Source organism: Ornithorhynchus anatinus, chromosome 6 (assembly GCF_004115215.2).
Source record: "Ornithorhynchus anatinus isolate Pmale09 chromosome 6, mOrnAna1.pri.v4, whole genome shotgun sequence".
In the NCBI taxonomy this organism is placed as follows: domain Eukaryota; kingdom Metazoa; phylum Chordata; class Mammalia; order Monotremata; family Ornithorhynchidae; genus Ornithorhynchus; species Ornithorhynchus anatinus.
In genome coordinates this window covers 22,202,733-22,221,470 of record NC_041733.1, presented here as the reverse complement: position 1 = coordinate 22,221,470, position 18,738 = coordinate 22,202,733, and the positions used below count along the sequence as shown (strand labels likewise).

The 18,738-nt window shown below is 53.9% G+C and overlaps 2 protein-coding genes and 1 long non-coding RNA gene across 11 annotated transcripts; 1 reads left to right on the top strand and 2 right to left on the bottom strand.

The window, feature by feature from the left end:
- Window positions 1–143: 143 nt before the first annotated feature.
- Window positions 144–5,213, bottom strand: ZWINT (ZW10 interacting kinetochore protein). 2 transcript variants are annotated; one of them, XM_029067095.2, is made up of 10 exons: window positions 5,051–5,213; window positions 3,365–3,461; window positions 3,078–3,195; window positions 2,705–2,871; window positions 2,425–2,481; window positions 1,644–1,783; window positions 1,139–1,289; window positions 865–989; window positions 524–692; window positions 144–277 (listed from the first exon to the last, which is right to left on the bottom strand). In XM_029067095.2, exons 1-10 carry the CDS (start codon window positions 5,122–5,124, stop codon window positions 215–217), a joined length of 1,161 nt encoding a protein of 386 aa, XP_028922928.1. In that variant the 5' UTR covers window positions 5,125–5,213; the 3' UTR covers window positions 144–214. The 2 variants fall into 2 exon arrangements, with proteins under 2 accessions (XP_028922928.1, XP_028922929.1); XM_029067096.2 differs by lacking the exon at window positions 3,365–3,461 and having other exon boundaries at window positions 5,028–5,086.
- A 4,384-nt stretch (window positions 5,214–9,597) lies between these two features.
- On the bottom strand, window positions 9,598–10,449 carry LOC114812898. The gene is made up of 2 exons (XR_003760519.2): window positions 10,104–10,449; window positions 9,598–9,787 (listed from the first exon to the last, which is right to left on the bottom strand). It is a non-coding gene; the product is annotated as an uncharacterized LOC114812898 (long non-coding RNA).
- On the top strand, window positions 10,022–18,356 carry WDR13 (WD repeat domain 13). Of its 8 annotated transcripts, none has more exons than XM_029067761.2 (10): window positions 10,022–10,051; window positions 13,212–13,298; window positions 14,051–14,257; window positions 14,892–15,001; window positions 15,117–15,247; window positions 15,415–15,722; window positions 16,142–16,322; window positions 16,586–16,727; window positions 16,943–17,061; window positions 17,447–18,356. In XM_029067761.2, exons 1-10 carry the CDS (start codon window positions 10,037–10,039, stop codon window positions 17,629–17,631), a joined length of 1,485 nt encoding a protein of 494 aa, XP_028923594.1. In that variant the 5' UTR covers window positions 10,022–10,036; the 3' UTR covers window positions 17,632–18,356. The 8 variants fall into 8 exon arrangements, with proteins under 8 accessions (XP_028923594.1, XP_028923589.1, XP_028923596.1 ...); XM_029067756.2 differs by having other exon boundaries at window positions 10,032–10,051; window positions 14,017–14,257; XM_029067763.2 differs by lacking the exon at window positions 10,022–10,051 and adding an exon at window positions 12,797–12,852 and having other exon boundaries at window positions 14,017–14,257.
- The last annotated feature ends 382 nt before the right edge of the window (window positions 18,357–18,738 follow it).

Genomic DNA, 18,738 nt, shown 5'->3' with positions numbered 1-18,738 from the left:
CCACCTGATCCACCGAAAATCTGCTTGCCCTCTCAAGCTGCAGCCCTTACCCCTGTTAGGATTTTGGTCTGCGGCTGTTCGGGTCACAAGGCCTGACCCCTCCGGGCCTAAAATCCGGAGGAGAGGAGGTGAGGAGCCACCACCTGGAGGATCGGGCCTTTATTTGGAATAAACTTGGAGGGGGCTTGGTCCCGGTAGGGGGCTTCTGGGAGGCTCAGAAGTCAGTAGTGCTGAGGTACTCCAGCCAGTCCTGGAGGGTGGGGTTGGGCTGCGATGGCTGGGAAAGAGACAGAAAGAGAGCAGGCAGAGAGAGAGAGAGAACAAGAGAGACAGAGATCAATTCTGGAAAGCTGAAGGAGCTTTCCACTCCTTTTGACGTAGCCCCAAATGGCACTCCCCAGCCCCAGCGTACGGGCGGGCAGGCCGGCCCGCACCTCGTGAACACTCCTCCCCACCGCTTGGCCCTTCCACAGCAGTGATCTCCTTGCATCTTCCCATCCCCGTGCCCCAACCCGGAACGCACCTTGTACAGCAACAGGTCGGGGGGGTTCGGGAGGCCCTCCACGGAGATCAACCGCACCGCCTCAAGGCTGGATGAACCCAGCAAACCGGGTTGCACAGCGAGGGTGCACACACAAGATGGCTTCAGGTAACGCAGCTGCCACTCCTGCTGTTTCCAGTCTAAGGGGAACCTGGATGAGGAGAGACCGAGAGAGGGAGAGAGCGAGGGAGATATGAGCAACAGCTCCCGCCCTTGGCTCAGGGGCCTCCAGGGCCTTACCAGGGAACAAAAAAGCAGAGGCTGGAGGAGGCAACAGGGCCAGGATGTCTGAGGGCTGGTTGGGGGGGGGGGGCGTCACTAACTTGGTCTGCAGCTCCTGGATCTGGCTGAGTATTTGGGCCTGGCTGTAGTACTTATGCTGGGTCTCTAGGAAGTCATTTGACGCGTCAGAGAACACCTGGGCTAAATTGAAGTATGAACCGTCACTCTGAAAAATGGGAGAAGAAAGGGCGTGTTCATGTATATATATATGTATATATATACGCATGTATGTCTATCCATATACGTATATAGATATATTCGTTCATGTTACCACAGCTCGCCCTTTGGCTCTCTAACTCGCCCCGGGGCACTCACCTTGGCCACCAACTGACCATCTTCAGTCCACGTCAGCACCAGCTTCAAATGCTCCGGCCCTGCGCTCAGCTCCATCACCATCTCCTTGGCGGTGACCGAGAGCAGCCGCATTCCTTGCAGTTGCTCGAGAAGCTGCAGCAGGGCCTGTTGTCTGGGGAGAGAGGACGGCAGAGGGGGCTGGTCCTCAAGCCACTCTTAGACCCCTTTTTTGGATATTGCTGTTATTTGTTAAGCGCTATGTGCCAGGCACTGTACTAAGCACTGGGGTAGAAACAAGCTACTCGGGCTGGACCCAGTCCATCTCCCACATGGGACTCAGCATCTTAAATCTCATTTTACAGATGAGGTAACTGAGGCCCAGAGAAGTGAAGTGACTTCCCCCGGGTCCCACAGCAGACAGGGGTGGAGCCAGGTCCTGCCCGAGCATTTTCCACTAGGCCATGCTGCTTCTCCCCACAGCTTTTTGGGACCTGGCCCCTCACACTCCCGTTCCCCGGGGTCTCACCTCAGAGCCTCATCCTTCCCGCCGCGAACGGTGCTTTCCAGGCTCTGCATCTCCCCCTGCAGCCGGAGCAGCTCATTATGGCAGTGCATCCGTCTGTTGTGGGCCTCCTTCACCCCGACAATCAGGTGCTGCCATTGCTCCTGATGAGGTAATGGAGTGGTGGGGAGGGTGTTGCTGACCTAGGGCATGCCCCCCCCACCCCCAACCTCCTCCATGGGTAGTAATAACAACATTTAAGTGTGCTTACACTGGGCAGAGAACTGGGCTCTGCACTGGGAGAAAATACCCAGGTGAGAATTAAGACACGGTCCCCATCCCTCTTGCAGTACTCACATTTATGAGCCTTCTGAGGCAGAGAAGGGGTGTAGTGGGTTCAAAGTCCTCCCTCCTCTGACACTAGGACCCCCTCCTCCCCAGGCCTTCCCTCCTTCTGCTGGGAAAGAGTTTGCCAGCAGTTATCAGGCACCAAGGCTTAGGGAACGAAAGGCCCAAGCATTTTCCCTCCTCACTCATTCATCACCCCCATCGCCCTGCAGTTCTAAGGAGTCAAAAAAGAGAGCATCATAAGGGACGGGGCTGCATCCGGTCTGATCTGATTAACTCATATCCGCTACCGGCGCTTAGAGATCACACATAGTAAGTGCTTAATAGCACAGTTGCTAGAGGACAAGCTGCAGGTTCTCCTGCTAGTTTGCCCCTCCCAACTTCCCGGGCCCCTGGAGAAGCGGCCTTTTCAGGGCCTAATTTCACCCACAGGGCGGAGAGTCCATAAACCTCGTACCTGGTCCCGCTGCTTCTGTTCCTGAACAGCTCGCAGTTTCTCCTCAGTAGAGTGTTTCTAGGAAGCAAATCAGGGACTATGGAGGGGGGTCTCCTGGACAAATTCTGACGCCCCCCCCCAGTCACCTCCCCGGCCCAAGTCCTTGGTTCTGGGCAGCCCTCCTGCCCTCCCCATCTGGCCCAGCCAGGGACCACAAATCCTCCCTAAGTCTTGGAGAGATGGGAGTTTGCCATCTTTTCAGCCCACGCCCATCCCCTCACGCTGTCCTGGCACAATATACCTGCATTTGGTATTCACTGAGGGCTTCCTCCAGGAGTTCCCGTTTCTTCTGCAGAGCTTCCACCTGCTGCAAAACCCGTGGCATGGCCTCCTCGATTTTCTCCACCAGCTTCTGGTAGTCCCCTTTGAGATCCTTCCACTTTTGTTTGGCTTCATTGGCCTCTTTTCCTGGGTGGGTGGGGGAAGGGAGGAGGGGAAAATCTATCCATCCCCGTGGCCCCTTTACCATTACGCTCCCCAAGGGGTGTAGGCACAAACGGTTCTGGGATTGGAATTCAGGTTCTGACCAAAGGGAAGAAGGATCTGAACGAGGGAAACCCCCCTTTCTCATCATCCTTCCACTCCCCACGCCCCTTGCCCCCACCCATACTCACGGATCTCCTCCTCCGAGATATGGAATCCGGGAGCTGCATCCATATGCTCCAGGAAATCCTGCAAGAACTGCACCACATGGAGCTGGCTGCAGAGTAACTTGTCCTTCTTTCTCGAGTCCTAAAGTCGTGCAAGGTGGAGAGAAGAGAGTCTGGGGAGCAAGGAAAGTACATTCCTAATCGAACACATCACTGGTTCACTTCTCCCTGGACAAGCATCCCCAGGAGAAAGGGGGTAGGGTTAAACTAAGAGTCCTCTTCCCTCCAAAGCCCTGACCCACATGACTCACCATCACAAACTCGGCAAGGAGCTTGGCTGGCACTTCAGCCTCGGCTTCCTCCCGTCCATCCTGGGAGGCGAGGATGGCCATCACAGAACTCAGAGCCCTGCAAGGGAGGTGAGGCTAATCTAGGAACTACTGAAAAAGCCTTCTCGCTGAGCTTTCTGCCTCCCAGTCTTTATTTCACTCTGCTGCCCGGATCTCTTTTTTTTCCAAAATGATGTTTCTTAAGTGTTTACTACGTGTCAAGCACTATACTAAGCACCGGGGTAGGTACAAGTGAATCGGGTGGGACGCAGTCCCTGTCCCTCAGGGGGCTCACCGTCAAATAGGAGGGAGAGCAGGTACTGAATCCCCATTTTACAGTTGAGGAAACTGAGGCTCAGAGAAGTGAAGTGACTTGCCCACAGGCAAGTGGCGGAGTAGGGATTAGAACCCAGGTCCTCTGGCTCCCAGGCCTGTACTCTTTCCACTAGGCTATGCTGCTTTCCTTTTTTTTTTTTTTACTTTAAATTCAATCCACGGCTCCCTGCTCCTCCAAGAACCTCTAGCGATTGCCCATCCACCTCCGCATTAAACAGAAATTCTTTACCAACGGTTTTAAAGCGCTCGATCAGCTCACCTGCTACCTCGTCTCACTAATTTCCTACTACAACACAGCCCACACACTTCACTCCTCTAAAACCAACCCATTCACTCTACCTCGATCTCGTCTATCCCATGGGCCAATCCCTTGCCCTCGTCCTCCCTTTGGCCTGGAATTTCCTCCCCCTTCATATATGACAGATCACTACTCTCCCCAACTTCAAAGACTTATTAAAAATCACACGTCCTCCGAGAGATTTTCCCCAACTAAGCCCCAGCTTCCCTTAGTCCCTCTCCCTTCTTCATCTGTGTACTTGGGCAGGGATGGTCTCTAGCTGTTGCCGAACTGCACATTCCAAGCACTTAGTACAGTGCTCTGCACATAATAAACGCTCAATAAATACTACCAAATGAATGAATCTGAACCCTTGAAACACTTGATATTCATGCCACCATCAGTCCCACAACCCTTATGTATGTATCCTTAATTTATTTTAATGTCCCTTTCCCGCTCTGGCCCGTAAACTCCTTGTGGGTTGGGAAAACGCCTACCCACTCTGCTGTATTTTCCTTTCCCTAGTGCTTAGTACACTGTTCTGCTGTGCACACAGTAAATGCTCAATAAGTACACTTGATTGCCTGATTAATCAATAACATTTACTGAAGACCTTTTGCCTGCAGAGCATGGTACAGGTGCCCTCTGAAGGTGGGGAGAGTAGAATGGGGCAGTGGAAATAATAATAATGTTGATATTTGTTAAGCGCTTAGCATGTGCAGAGCACTGTTCTAAGCGCTGGGGTAGATACAGGGTAATCAGGTTGTCCCACGTGAGGCTCACAGTCTTAATCCCCATTTTACAGATGAGGTCACTGAGGCACAGAAAAGTGAAGTGCCTTGCCCACAGTCACACAGCTGACAAGTGGCAGGGCTGGGATTCGAACCCATGACCTCCGCCTCCCAAGCCCGGGCTCTTTCCACTGAGCCACGCTGCTTAAGTGCTTAAGAAACACCAACATTATTTTGATGATTATCTACTTAACTCTACCCCCAGCGCTTGCCTGGCACGTAGTAAGCGCTTAACAAATACCATTAAAAACCCCAACAGCTCACTCTTGGGCTCTCATCTCCGCCATTTCCCCTCCGAATTCCATCTCTTCGTCTTCTTCTCCCCCGCCGTCCGCCATTGCGCGCCCCACTATTCGGGCGGGAGCCGGTCCCGATTTGGGTCCCCGCTGCCCGCCGTCCGTCTCCTTCCCCGCTCAGTTTCGTACTCTCCCGCGCCGCGGCAGTCGATTGGCTGAAAGGAGGAGCTGTCCGGACGCTGATTGGCCGAGAAGGCCGCCCACCAACCGATGGACCAATCGGCGCTCTCCTGCGGGCCGCGCGCTCCCGTGGGGACGGGCGGGGGCACGGGGACGAGCACGTTGGCGTCGCGGACGCGCCTCCCTGCGCGGGCTTCTCAGCGCGGCCCACTTGGAGTTCTGGTCCGACATCTTGGCCGGGGTTGAAACGGGGGGAGGGCAAAAAGAAGGTGAAGGGGCCACTCCATCGAGGAAATAGAGAAGCATTTTGGCTCAGTGGAAAGCGCCCGGGCTTGGGAGTCATGAGTTCCAATCCCAGCTCTGCCACTTGTCAGCTGTGTCACTTTGGGCAAGTCACTTCACTTCTCTGGGCCTCAGTTACCTCATCTGTAAAATGGGGATTTTACACGTCGGACAACCCGATTACCCTGAATCTACCCCAGCGCTTAGAACAGTGCTCTGCACATAGTAAGCGCTTAACAAATACCAACATTATTAAACGGCAGCACGGCGTCATGAATGGAGCACGGGCCTGGGAGTCAGAGGTCATGGGTTCTAATTCCGCCTCTGCCACTGGTCTGCTGTGTGACTTTGAGCAAGTCACTTCACTGGGCCTCAGTTACCTCAGAAAATGGGGATTCATTCATTAGCATTTATTGAGCGCTTAATCTTTGCAGAACACTACTAAGCACTTGGAATATACAATTCGGCAACAGATAGAGACCATCCCTGCCCAATGGCGGGTTTACAGTAGGTAACTGAGACACAGAGAAGTTAAATGACTTGCCCACGGTCACACAGCTGACAAGTGGCAGAGCCAGGATTTGAACCCATCACCTCTGGCTCCCAAACCCGGGCTCTTTCCACCTAGCCACACTGCTCCTCGAGGTTGGTAGTACACGGATGTTAAGCTGCTTAAATTGGGAGCTCTATCCTGGAAATTCCTCCGGCAGCATTGGAATGGGCCAAGTGAAATCTCAGCTGTGTGACTATGGGCAAGTCACAACTTCTCTGTGCCTCAGTTACCACATCTGTAAAATGGGGATTAAGACTGTGAGCCTCACGAGGGACAATCTGATTACCCTGTATCTACCCCAGCACTTAGAACAGTGCTCTGCACATAGTAAGCGCTTAATAAATACCAAAAAAAATAAAAATTCCTGTACGGGCTAGCCAAGTGGAAAATGCATATAGAGTCCAGCCTTCAAGGGACGTTTTCTGTGGAGCTTGGGAGAGGAAAAGGTTCCTAGGAAAGAGAAAGCAAATGACAGTCCTTGTCATGGGGCACAAAGTCTGATGGACTTCGATGGAGGTGTCCCATTCTTGATGAAGACCACATTTAGGAGCATTTGCATTCCTGTCTTTGCACCTTGATCGAGGGCCATACACAGGGAAAGACCACATTTAGAAGCATTTGCATTCCTGTCTTTGCACCTTGATCGAAGGCCATACACTCCCTGTGCATCACATCACGTTCTTATCCCTATAGATGATCCTTGTCGGAAGAACATTCCCCAACTAATTCATTCATTCATTCAATAGTATTTATTGAGCACTTACTATGTGCAGAGCACTGTACTAAGCGCTTGGAATGGACAAATCGGTAACAGATAGAGGCAGTCCCTGCCCTTTGACGGGCTTACAGTCTAATTGGGGTAGACAGACAAGAACAATAGCATCAAGGGGAAGAACATCTCATTAAAACAATAGCAAATATATAGAATCAAGGTGATGTACATCTCATTAACATAATAAATAGGGTAATGAAGATATAGACAGTTGAGCGGACGAGTACAGTGCTGAGGGGAGGGGAAGGGAGAGGGGGAGGAGCAGAGGGAAAGGGGGGAGAAGAGGGTTTAGCTGCGGAGAGGCCAAGAGGTGAGGGGCGGGTAGAGGGAGCAGAAGGAAAAAGGGGGGAGCTCAGTCTGGGAAGGCCTCTTGGAGGAGGTGAGCTTTAAGTAGGGTTTTGAAGACGGGAAGAGAATCAGTTTGGCGGAGGTGAGGAGGGAGGGCGTTCCGGGACCGCGGGAGGACGTGGCCCAGGGGTCGTCGGCGGGATAGGCGAGAACGGGGGACGGTGAGGAGGTGGGCGACAGAGGAACGGAGCGTGCGGGGTGGGCAGTGGAAAGAGAGAAGGTAGGAGGGAACAAGGTGATGGAGAGCCTTGAAGCCTAGAGTGAGAAGTTTTTGTTTTGGGCGGAGGTTGATAGACAGCTACTGGAGGTTTTTAAGAAGGGGAGTGACATGCCCAGAGTGTTTCTGCAGGAAGATGAGCGGACAGCGGAATGAAGAATAGACTGGAGGGGGGAGAGAGAGGAGGAAGGGAGATCAGAGAGCAGGCTGACACAGTAATCTAGCCGGGATATAACTCCCTTTACCTTCTATCCAAAAGGCTGATTGAAAACAGTGGCTTCCGGAAGAAGTGGGTGGAGTTGAGCTTGAGGCCAAATGACTTTATTGACCAAAACAATAAAGGTTGTAAAGGGACTAGCTTCCCCCAGGAAGAGCTTCTGTCACTGTTTTTACTATAGGAGCAGGGAGCCACTTTATCTTTTAACACTGAATTTTAAAAGCAAGGCAGGGCCCTGTTCTTCCCATTTCACTGGGATTCCTACGCTCTTTACTCCCTCTTGTCAACGCAGGTCTTTCAGGAGGAGGCAACTTTTTTTTCCACTTGAATGGTTTTAAATACCTGCATATTCTTTGTCTACTTCATGCAAAATGCTGCCCAAGTGAAAGTGTACTTCTTGTCCTCCTTTAAAGGAAAAAGCGTTTGGGATCTCCTCTAGGGTTGCAGGGTCTTATTACCATCCTCTTACTGAGATATTATCTCAGGGTCAAGAGAAAGAGCTCTGGAAATCCCAGGGATTGCCCATGCCCCTTCTAGTCTGTAAATTCATTATGGACAGGGGACTTGGCTCCTCCAAGAAGCCTTCCCCCAGTTAACCCTTCTCTCCCTTGCTTATTCTCCTTTCTGCATCATCTAGGGACTTGGGTCTGTGACCTTTGGGCATTTGATATTTGTCCCAACCCCACAGCACTTATACCCATTCCTTTAAACTACATATTCTAAATTATTTATTCATATTATTGTCTCCCCCCTCTAGACCATTACAGGCAGGGAATGAATCTGCTAGTTCTTTTGTATTGTACTCTTCCAAGCGCTCAGTGCAATGCTCTGCACATAGTAAGTGCTCAATAAATACCAATGATTGACTGATTAATTGGAAGTGTTATCTGGAAGGTGATGATCCTTCTGTTTTTCTAAAATCGATTCCCTCCACCCCCTTTTCAAAATTAACTAGATTACAGTAAACATTTCTTTTACCTTTTCTGCACCTTTGCCCATCAGTACCAGAGATGAAGTATTATCCCACTGAACACTGGGATAAGGCAGGTGGGGGGGGACAACACGATAAGCGAACGTGGGACTAAAACTCAGAAGTTCTTGCTCTCTCTTAGGGTGGAATGAATGAATTTCATAAGAATTTTCCTATTTAATGACCTGACTACATGTTGGCATTGCTTCTCAGAAATCACATCATTGAATAAGGCCAAAAAGTCATTTTTCATAGTATCAGATACCTACCCATCCCTCCCCACCTCCTTTTTTTTCTGAGTCCAAGTAACCTCTCATGGCAGTCCACAGGAAAGCCTGTAGATTCAGCTCACACCATTTCCCAAGGGAGACAAATTGAGCTGAAATAGAAAATAAGCAAAAGTTCTGATCCGTGGAGAAAAAGGTTTTCAATCCTCTCCAGAATGAGGGCAGAAAGGTAGATAGAGCACGGGGCTGGAAGTCAGAAGGTCATGGATTCTAATCCTCGCTCCACTACCTTGTCCGCTATATGACTTTGGGCGAGTCACTTCACTTCTCTGTGCCTCAGTTACCTCATCTGTAAAACGGTGGTTGAGACTCCAAGCCCCACTTGGGACAGGGATTGGGTCCAACTCGATTTGCCTGTTTCCACACTAGCACTTCGTAGAGTGCCTGGCACATAGCACTTAACAAATATCATTATCATTATTATTTGGAACCGATGAGAGCAGGAGAAGAAGCTCTTGTGTACACAGGCTAGAATTCCACAGCCAAAGAAATGTGCAGGATTGAGATGTACATCACCTTGATTCTATTTATTTGCTATTGTCTTAATGAGATGTTCACCCCCTTGAGTCTATTTATTGCTATTGTTCTTGTCTGTCTCCCCCGATTAGACTGTAAACCCGTCAAAGGGCAGGGCCTTTCTCTGTTACCGATTTGTACATTCCAAGTGCTTAGTACAGTGCTCTGCACATAGTACTATTAAATACTACTCAATAAATACTATTGAATGAATGAGATAATTATACAGTTAATTGAAGAAAAAACTCTCCTTTATTGACCTGGATTTACTCTGTTCTTTGCTTTGACCACAAAGGGGAGATCGTGGGCTGGATGAGAGATGGAGGAGGGAGGAGCAGCGAGGACTTGAGAAACCAGATGCAATCCCCAAGGGTTGGGTGGAAATGCGTCGAATGGCAGGTGAAGGGCTGGGTGAAAGCCTGTCTGACAAGAAGCAGCCGGTTTCAATACCTAGAAAGGTGAGTAGTTGGGTAGCCCCGCCTCCCCCAAGCTTGAAGCCCAGCCCCCAAGGAGGGGAAACAGCCTTATCACGGGAGGCAGGTCGGGACCGAGCTCTACAGGTGCAGGGGACTGCCATCCTCTCTGGCACAAGGACGGCCTTGACACCAAAATGGCCAGGCCCACTGGAAGAAATCGGCCCAGTTTCGGGAGCAGCAAAGAGAACCTGTCCCGATGGTGGCTGACACAGTGAGTAGAAAGCTTTTCTCCAGCCCTTCCCAATCCTCCCCCTGGCAAGTACCTGCTTCCCATTGCACAAAGACAGGGAAGGGAGCAGTGAGTGATGAGGAAGTTTTTCTCTGGCTTTTCTGCTGACTCTGTGCTCAGGTAGGGGAGGGAGTTCAGGTGCTCTGTCAACTAGATGCTCCTTTTCTGGGATCCATGGTCATTTTGCCTTGCCCCTCCATCCTATGGGAAAATAGGGAACCTGTTTGTGTGAATGCTGGTGTTTCCTGAAACTGGGTGGGGTGAGGGTGGTGTCAGGGCTCCTCCCTCTTCTCAACTCATAACCCCGGTCGTGATTTTCTCTTCTGAAAAGGGTGCTTTCAGAGGCCGCATAGAAGTGGAGCCCTTGAGAGTGAGAGCATGGGTCTGGGTTCTAATCCCGACCCTGCCACTTTTTTATGGTATTTATTAAGTGCATACTGTACATCACTAAGCGCTGGAGGAGATACAAGATTGTCAGGTTGAACACAGTTCCTGCCCCACCTGAGACTCAGAGTCTTAATCCCCATTTTACAAATGAGGTAACTGAGGCACAGAGGAAGTGAAGTGATTTGCCCAAGGTCACACAGCAGAAAAAGGGCAGAGCTAGGATTAGAACTCAGGTATTTGTCTGCTGTGTGATGTTGGACAAGTCACTTCTCTCTGCCTCAGTTACCTCATTTGTAAAATGGGGATTAGTACTGTGAGTCTGTGGAGTGTGTCCAACCTGATTAACTTGTATCTACCCTAGTGCTTAGTATAGTGACTGGTACATAGTAAGCACTTAACAAATAGCATAAAAGTCTGGTATGTGGTGTTGGAGAAGGCTTTTTCGAATACGGTGAATCAAAAAAAAAAACAGATTTTAGAGCAAATTAAACCAAATTGGTCTTTGGAAGGCCAAATAACTCGACAGTATAGTTTGGACACAATCAGGAGCACTAACTCTCTGGAGAATGATGATGATGATGATGGTACTTGTTAAGCGCTTTTGTTCTAAGCGCAGGGGGTCGATACAAGGTGATCCCACATGGGGCTCACAGTCTTAATCCCCATTTTACAGATGAGGTAATAGGCCCAGAGAAGTAAAGTGACTTGCCCAAAGTCACACAGCTGACAAGCTGTGGAGCGGGGATTAGAACCCATGACCTCTGACTCCCAAGCCTGGGCTCTTTCCAGTGAGCCATGCTGCTGAAGACACTAATGCTTAGGAAAAGTCCAGGGAGAACGTGGAAGGGGCAGACCAGCAGCTAGATGGCTTACCCTGTGTCTACCCCAGCGCTTAGAACAGTGCTCAGCACATAGTAAGCGCTTAACAAATACCATTATTATCATTATTATTATTAGAGACCATACCAACGGTAATGGAAGAACTGTTAGGTTGCGGATCGTGGCAGAGGACAGGACGTTCTGGAGAGAGTATATCCACGGAGGCACTACGAATTGGAAATGGCTCGGCAGCATTCATTCATTCAATAGTATTTATCGAGTGCTTACTATGTGCAGAGCACTGTACTAAGCGCTTGGAATGTACAATTTGGCAACAGATAGAGACAATCCCTGCCCAATGTCGGCACTTGATGATGGCCATTTCTATTCATACCATATTAATTGCCATTCATCTAAACATGTAATTTTGGAAATGCCCCTTGGCCTGAATATAGGGAAGGGTTAAGTCTCTTGGTTTGAGCGTTTCAAGCTCCCCAGCCTCTCCCCCTTCTAATTCCTCCTCCTGTCTGGGAATCCGGAATCCTGGAATCTCGACCGAACCCACCGCCAAGATGTCGGTAATGGCGGGGAAGGGGAGCAGGCCTCAATTCAAGCCCCCGCTCCCCGACGCCTCCACCTCCGGAGCTAAGGTGCCACGGAGGGGGGCTGAGGTCACTGAGGGAAAGGGGACACAGTGTCGGCCTTCTCTCTGATCTGCCTTCCTCCTGTCTCTCCCCTCTCCAGTCTATTCTTCATTCCGCTGCCCGGATCATCTTCCTGCAGAAACGGTCTGGGCATGTCACTCCCCTCCTTAAAAACCTCCAGTGGTTGCCCATCAACCTCCACACGAAACAAAAACTTCTCACTCTGGGCTTCAAGGCTCTCCATCCCCTTGCCCCCTCCCACCTCTCCTCCCTTCTCTCTTTCTACTGCCCACCCCGCACACTCCTCTGCCGCTCATTTCCTCACCGTCCCCTATTCGCACCTACCCCACCGTCGACCTCTGGCCCACGTCCTCCCGCTGTCCCGGAACGCCCTCCCTCCTCACCTCGGCCAAACTAACTCTCTTCCCCTCTTCAAAGCCCTCCTAAAAGCTCACCTCCTCCAAGAGGCCTTCCCAGACTGAGCTTCCCCTCTTCCCTCTGCTCCTCCCCCTCCCCACTGTGCTCATTTATATAGATTTTTTTATTACCCTACTTTGTTAATGAGGCGTCCATCCCCTTGAATCTATTAATCGTGATTATGTTGTCTTGCTTTTGTCCGTCTGTCTCCCCCGATTAGACCGTGAGCCCGTCATGGGGCAGGGATGGTCTCTTTCTGTGGCCACACTGTCCATTCCAAGCGCTTAGTCCAGTGGTCTGCACCTAGTAAGCGCTCCATAAATACGACCGAATGAATGAATGAATGAGCGCGGCGGCGCGGTCTGCGCATGCGCGCGAGGCACGGGGCGTCTCCTCTCGATCTCTCGGTGCTCTGCACTCTGCCCTAGCCGCCGGCGGCCATTTTACTTGGGGAGCCAGAGAGGGGAAAGGGGGTGGGGGGAGCGGGGCGGCCCGAGGAGCCGGCTACACTCCCAGGTAACCTGCCCTCCTCCTCCTGGACCGGCCCGCTGCCCGCTCGCCGGCGGTCGACACAGAACCCGCTCCCTTGTAGGGGGGAGGAAGCCAGAGGTGGAAGGATGGGTTGAGAGGAGGGGTCACCATGGCAACGGTAGGGAGGGGCTGGACCAGGAGGCCGGGCAGGGGTGGGCAGCGACCCCTGGGCTTCCGCCCAAAGGGTGAGGCCGGAGGGGAGCCGGTGGGGTCAGTGCGGAGACAGATGGTAGCTTGGTCTAGGGGAGGGGAAACCTGCAGGTCCTGAGAGTGTGTCCCCCACTTTGAACGGCCCCTCCCCGGGACCCTGAACCAGGCCTGCTCTCCATCCCCTCCCGTGCCAGGCCGCCGCGGGCAGACTCCCTGGAGAAGCCGGCTGGAGGCTGGGGCATGGCCGCAGTGTGGCAGCAGGTGCTGGCAGTGGATGCGAGGTGAGACCACCGCGCCGGGGTTACTGCAGAGGGGAGAGCTTTGGAGAGGGGGTTGTGCACCCCGCGGAAAGCCAGGCAGACACCCAGGGCGGGGACATCCCACCTCTCCCCCCACTGACCAGACTTTCAAGACCCAACTCGGCCTGAGCCCCCCCCCAACCAAATTCCGAATTTGACCTGCCCCAATCCTTAAAATGCTGCCAGCCTTCACGACGTGACTGACTCATCAAAGGGAGAGGGGAGAGTGGCCAGCTTCGGCGGGGGAAGTCGTCAGCTATCTCCTCTGTTCTGCTTATCGCCTGTGCAGCAGGAGTTAAAGCCGAAAGCAGAGAGACCATTCAAGTTGGTCTTTAGCCTTCTATGCCCCCTCCCTCTCGTTGCCCAGCCGAAGAGCCCGCTGGCATCAGGAGGGGATGCCGGCCTTCTCAGTGAGTAGGTCCGGCTCGGTACCGTCCGGATCCCGCCACCCCCGTATGGTCCGGAAGAGCGGGCCGAGCCAGGCTGCGGCCTTGCATCCAAAAAAGACTCCTAGAGGCCCCAGGTGGTGATCCAGGAGACCCCCGACCCCAGAGGTGGGAGGCCACCTGGACTAACTCTTCCACCTCCAGGCCAGGAGGGGTTCAGAGTCGGGGAGGGCGGCCCCTTCACCCTCTCGTCCCCATGGGGGTGGGGGCTCGGGGCCTCCCCTCACTCTGTCCTGTGGCCCCCCCGGCCCTAGGTACAACGCCTACCGCACCCCCACCTTCCCGCAGTTCCGCACCCAGTACATCCGGCGCCGCAGCCAGCTGCTGCGGGAGAATGCCAAGGCCGGCTACGAGCCCACCCTGCGCAAGCAGTACCTGAGGCTGCGGGGCCAGCTCCTGGCCCAGCGCTACGGGCCTCTTTCGGAGCAGAGCAGCTTCCGAGCCTACAGCAACAGCATAGTCCGCAGCAGCCGCACCACGCTCGACCGCATGGAGGTAATAAACGGGATTGGGCGTCTTGGTGGCATGGCCCTCTCAGAAGCTGAGGGTTAAGGCCTCATTCCGCGTCGGTGGACCTTCCCTAACCCTGAGACCTGGGGAGAAGGAAGGAAAGAAGCATAGGGTTAAAGCCTCCCGCTATTCTGGAATAGTCACACACTTCGTGAGCTCAGATGTGGCAGTCTGGGCCTTTAAAAAGAGCCAAAGTCCCTGAGGCTGATCAGACTGCTTGCACCACCTGTCTCTGACACTCCTGTTTTTATATTAAAAAACCTAGACTTTCCACACCTTACTAAGGTAACATCAGGGGAATTCTGTGATCGGATGGAGCGTCCTTCGTCGAGGGCTGGGATGGCGCAATCCCTGACACCCCCAAGGAAGGAGCCTGGTGTGAGGGGTCTAGTTTTGATCCGTGAAAGTTCAGGGAGCCCGGTCAAGAAGTGGCATCCAAGGCCCACAGTTGCTGGGTACCTGACCCTGTGCTTCCAAGAGCCCAGCTTCTCCCACGGCCTGTCCGCCGGGTGCTTGAGGGGGCCTGTCTGACGAGAGCAGCTTCCAGGGTGGGGCCGGCCCAGTTGGGCGATGGAGTGCCCGGGGGGCGGGTAACCTGTGGCTCCTGCATCTGCCACAGGACTTTGAGGAGGATCCCCGCACCCTGGGCGCCCGTGGACACCGCCGCTCCGTCAGCCGTGGCTCCTATCAGCTGCAGGCCCAGATGAACCGGGCCGTCTACGATGACAGGTGAGAAGGTCCGGGGCCCGGTGTCCCGTCGGAAGGGAAGCTTCCCTTCTGGGCGACCCTGAAAGAGTTGGGGCCCCTCCAGCTTCTGGGCGTGACTCCCCTCTCTCTGGGCCAGGCCCCCAGGCAGCGTGGTGCCCACATCTGTGGCCGAGGCAAGTCGGGCCATGGCGGGTGACACCACCCTGAGTGAAAATTACGCCTTTGCTGGCATGTACCATATCTTCGACCAGCACGTGGATGAGGCAGGTGAGCTGGGGAGGGTATCCTTGTCAAAACGGGAGCTCTGGGTCGGGGATGGGTATCTCGTGTGGGTGGTCAGAGCTGGGGCAGGGGTTGGGCACCTCAGGGGTGAATTGGAGTCATGTCCCCACCCCCGCCCCACAGCTCCAAGCTTATCGGTAGCTCCCTCTTAGTCCCCAAGGTACAGTTTGCCAACGACGACAAACACCTGCTGGCCTGCTGCTCACTGGACGGCAGCATCTCGGTGTGCCAGCTGGTCCCCACGCCGCCCGTGGTGTTGCGGGTGCTGAAGGGGCACTCCCGGGGGGTGTCGGACTTCGCCTGGTCCCTCTCCAATGACATCATCGTCTCCACCTCACTGGACACGACCATGCGCATCTGGGCCACTGAGGATGGCAAGTGCATTCGTGAGATCCCGGACCCCGATGGGGCTGAGCTGCTCTGCTGCACCTTCCAGCCCATCAACAACAACCTGACCGTGGTGAGCAGAGAGAGGCCCCGGGGAGCCCGGGTGGGCCTCTGCCATCTTGCCCCTACCATGTCGCTACCTGTCCTTGTTTCTGGACTGAAGGCACTGGGTCCTCAACGTGCCTTTTCTCCCAGTTTGTTGCCACTGCCCTTCCCCCTCCTGTTTGGGATGGTGGAGGTGGGGACTGGATTAGGATTTCACAAATAATTTCTTTGCAAACCCATTGGCTGTAAAAACGTGTCCATCCTCTCCTGTCCACCCCCTCTCCCATTGCCCCTCCTCAGCTCAGAACAGAATCATCTCCCCTAGTAGTCAGAGGTGCCTGACCCTTCCTTTTTGGCAAGGAAGGCCTTTAGAGAACACACCTGGAAGCCAGTGCTTATTTTCATAATTGGACTAAGGGGGTATCTGTGCCTCTGTGCTGCCGGCAGGTGGGCAACGGCAAGCACAACCTGCACGTGGTGAACATCTCGACAGGGAAGAAAGTGAAGGGAGGCTCCAGCAAGCTGACAGGCCGCGTGTTGGCCCTGTCTTTCGACTCTCCTGGCCGCATCCTGTGGGCCGGGGATGACCGTGGCAGCGTCTTTTCTTTCCTGTTTGACATGGCCACGGGTAAGGGAGAGCCGGAGTTCGTCGTCGGCATATCCGGAGGACCCGTAACCTCCCGGGCCAGGGGGATCCGCGCTGTGCCTTCTGCACACTTTATGGGTGGCCGGCCCCTGGCTGGGGAGGGAAGGCTACCTGTAGATGGATGGTGTGACTCAAGAAGCTGGAACCCAGTCCCGCGGGGATGGGCCCGGGTGGCTGGCGCGTTAGGGGTTTCCGCCCCAGAGGGCGTCATCTGAGTATTGCCCCCTTCTCACTCCCTTCCCCAGGAAAGCTGACAAAGGCTAAGCGGCTTGTGGTGCACGAGGGCAGCTCCATCACCAGCATCTCGGCCCGCTCCTGGATTAGCCGCGAGGCCCGTGACCCCTCCTTGCTCATTAACGCCTGTGTTAACAAGCTGCTGTTGTACAGGTATGTTCTCCCCACCCTGTCCCAAGCCCCCTTTAGGCCCGGGAGGAGGCTGCAGGCGTGCTCCTGCGTGTTGGCATCAACCCAAGCTTCGACTGGCTGGTTTTCGTAGGTATCCGTCCCCCGCCCCCTTCCGCTCTATGGAATAAGCAGCTCCCTGCGTTGCAGGTGGTAGGGATGGTGAGCCCGAGCTCACCGCCCATCCTCCACGTCTGCAGGGTGGTGGATAACGAAGGGACCCTGCAGCTGAAGCGGAGCTTCCAGATCCAGCAGAGCACGCACCCGGTCCGCAGCATCTTCTGCCCCCTCATGTCTTTCCGCCAGGGAGCTTGTGTGGGTAAGAGCCAAGGCCGGCGGGGGAGGCAGCCCCAGTCAGAGCTGGGACGACTTTCCTCTACTGTCAGAGTCAGGGAGGGTAGGGGTTGGGGGAGGGAGAAAAAAGAGGCTTAAAGTAATCAGGGCCACTGAGCGTAAGGCAGGGTCTGGCTCTGCTTTTCCCCATCTGCAAAATGGGGATTAAGACTGTGAGCCCCATATGCGACAACCTGATTATCTTGTATGTACCCCATTGCTTAGCACAGAGTAAGCGCCTGACAAATACCGTCATCATTATGATTATTTCTTAGCACTGTAGGAAGCAGGGAGGGGGTAGACACAAGGTCCTCAGGTTGGACACAGTCCCTGTCCCACCTGGGCTAGGTTTAAGGTCTCGTCTTTTACAGTGACGGGGAGCGAGGACATGTGTGTTTACTTCTTCGACGTGGAAAGAGCCACCAAAGCCATCGTCAATAAACTACAAGGCCACAGTGCGGCTGTGCTGGATGTCAGCTTCAACTGTGACGAAAGCCTGCTTGCCTCTAGCGATGCCAAGGGCATGGTCATTGTCTGGCGCCGAGAGCAGAAGTAGTGGGCATGGTGATGCCACCCTCCAGAACGGAACTGGGCACTGCCCACCCTTCCCGCGCCATCGTTTGACCACGCCTCTCTCGGGTCCAAACCTGCGCCCGGAGGACAGATTGGGGTGAAACCAGGCCCTGGCTTCTGGCCGGAAGCGGGAAGATGGCAGCAGCCTGCGAGGGCTGGCCGGGCCCCAGGGTTGGTCCCGGCCTACGTCTCTGCATGCGTCTGTCCTCGCTCCCACCCGGGCCTCTCTGGCTGATGGGCTGCTGGCAGCTTGCCTGAGCCAGAGCTTACCCTAGGGCTCAGGCCTACGTGTGAGGCTGGCCCCCCATGGTAGAAACGTGACCTCCTACTGGCCTTGCCTGTGATGTTTGCCCGTTGGCACCCGGAACTCTTCTGCTTCCTGCCACACTCTTCCTCTCTAGCCTCGCTCGTCCTTTGTGTCCAGCTCCTTGAGAGAGGGTCTACCTCTTCCTTTACTCCTCGGGCCTGACCAGCCGGCCCATTCCTCTTTTCTGGCGGAGGAGGAGAGGCAGACATTTAAACTAGGATTATTCTGATTTCTTCAGCCAAGGGAAAGAGAACTCTCCCTCTGTAAAGATCATTTACCTGCCAGCCCAGAAATAGGGGATGGGGGCTAGAGGGTAAGATTTTCTGAAGCGGGAACACAGGCTGGGACCTATCCCACATGCCCTCTGTGAATAAAGTTTGTGTTAAGTGTTGTTAACAGAAGAGGCAATCCTGCCTCCCTCTGCTCTACCCTTTGTGTTCCAGCAGCAAGGGGAAGGGCAGAGACAGGAACAGAGCAGAGGCTGGAACAGTGAAACTATTCCTCTCACCTAGACTAGAAGGGGGCCAAAATGCAGGTATCAGGCTCAGCTGGAAGACTGCACCCATCTCTCACCGTCTGGCTAGAGCCAACTTGAGGGCAAAAGAAAACGGGGGGGTGAGGGTGGGGGTGGTGTCTCTAGCCCCTGAAGCCGTTAAGTGAAGCCGGTGCTTGATCCAAACCCCTGTACCCCAGCACAAGCCCCAGTGTGAGAACAAAAGCAAAATTCCCACCTCTAAAACTAAACCAGCAGTGTCAGGAAGCAGCATGGCTCAGTGGAAAGAA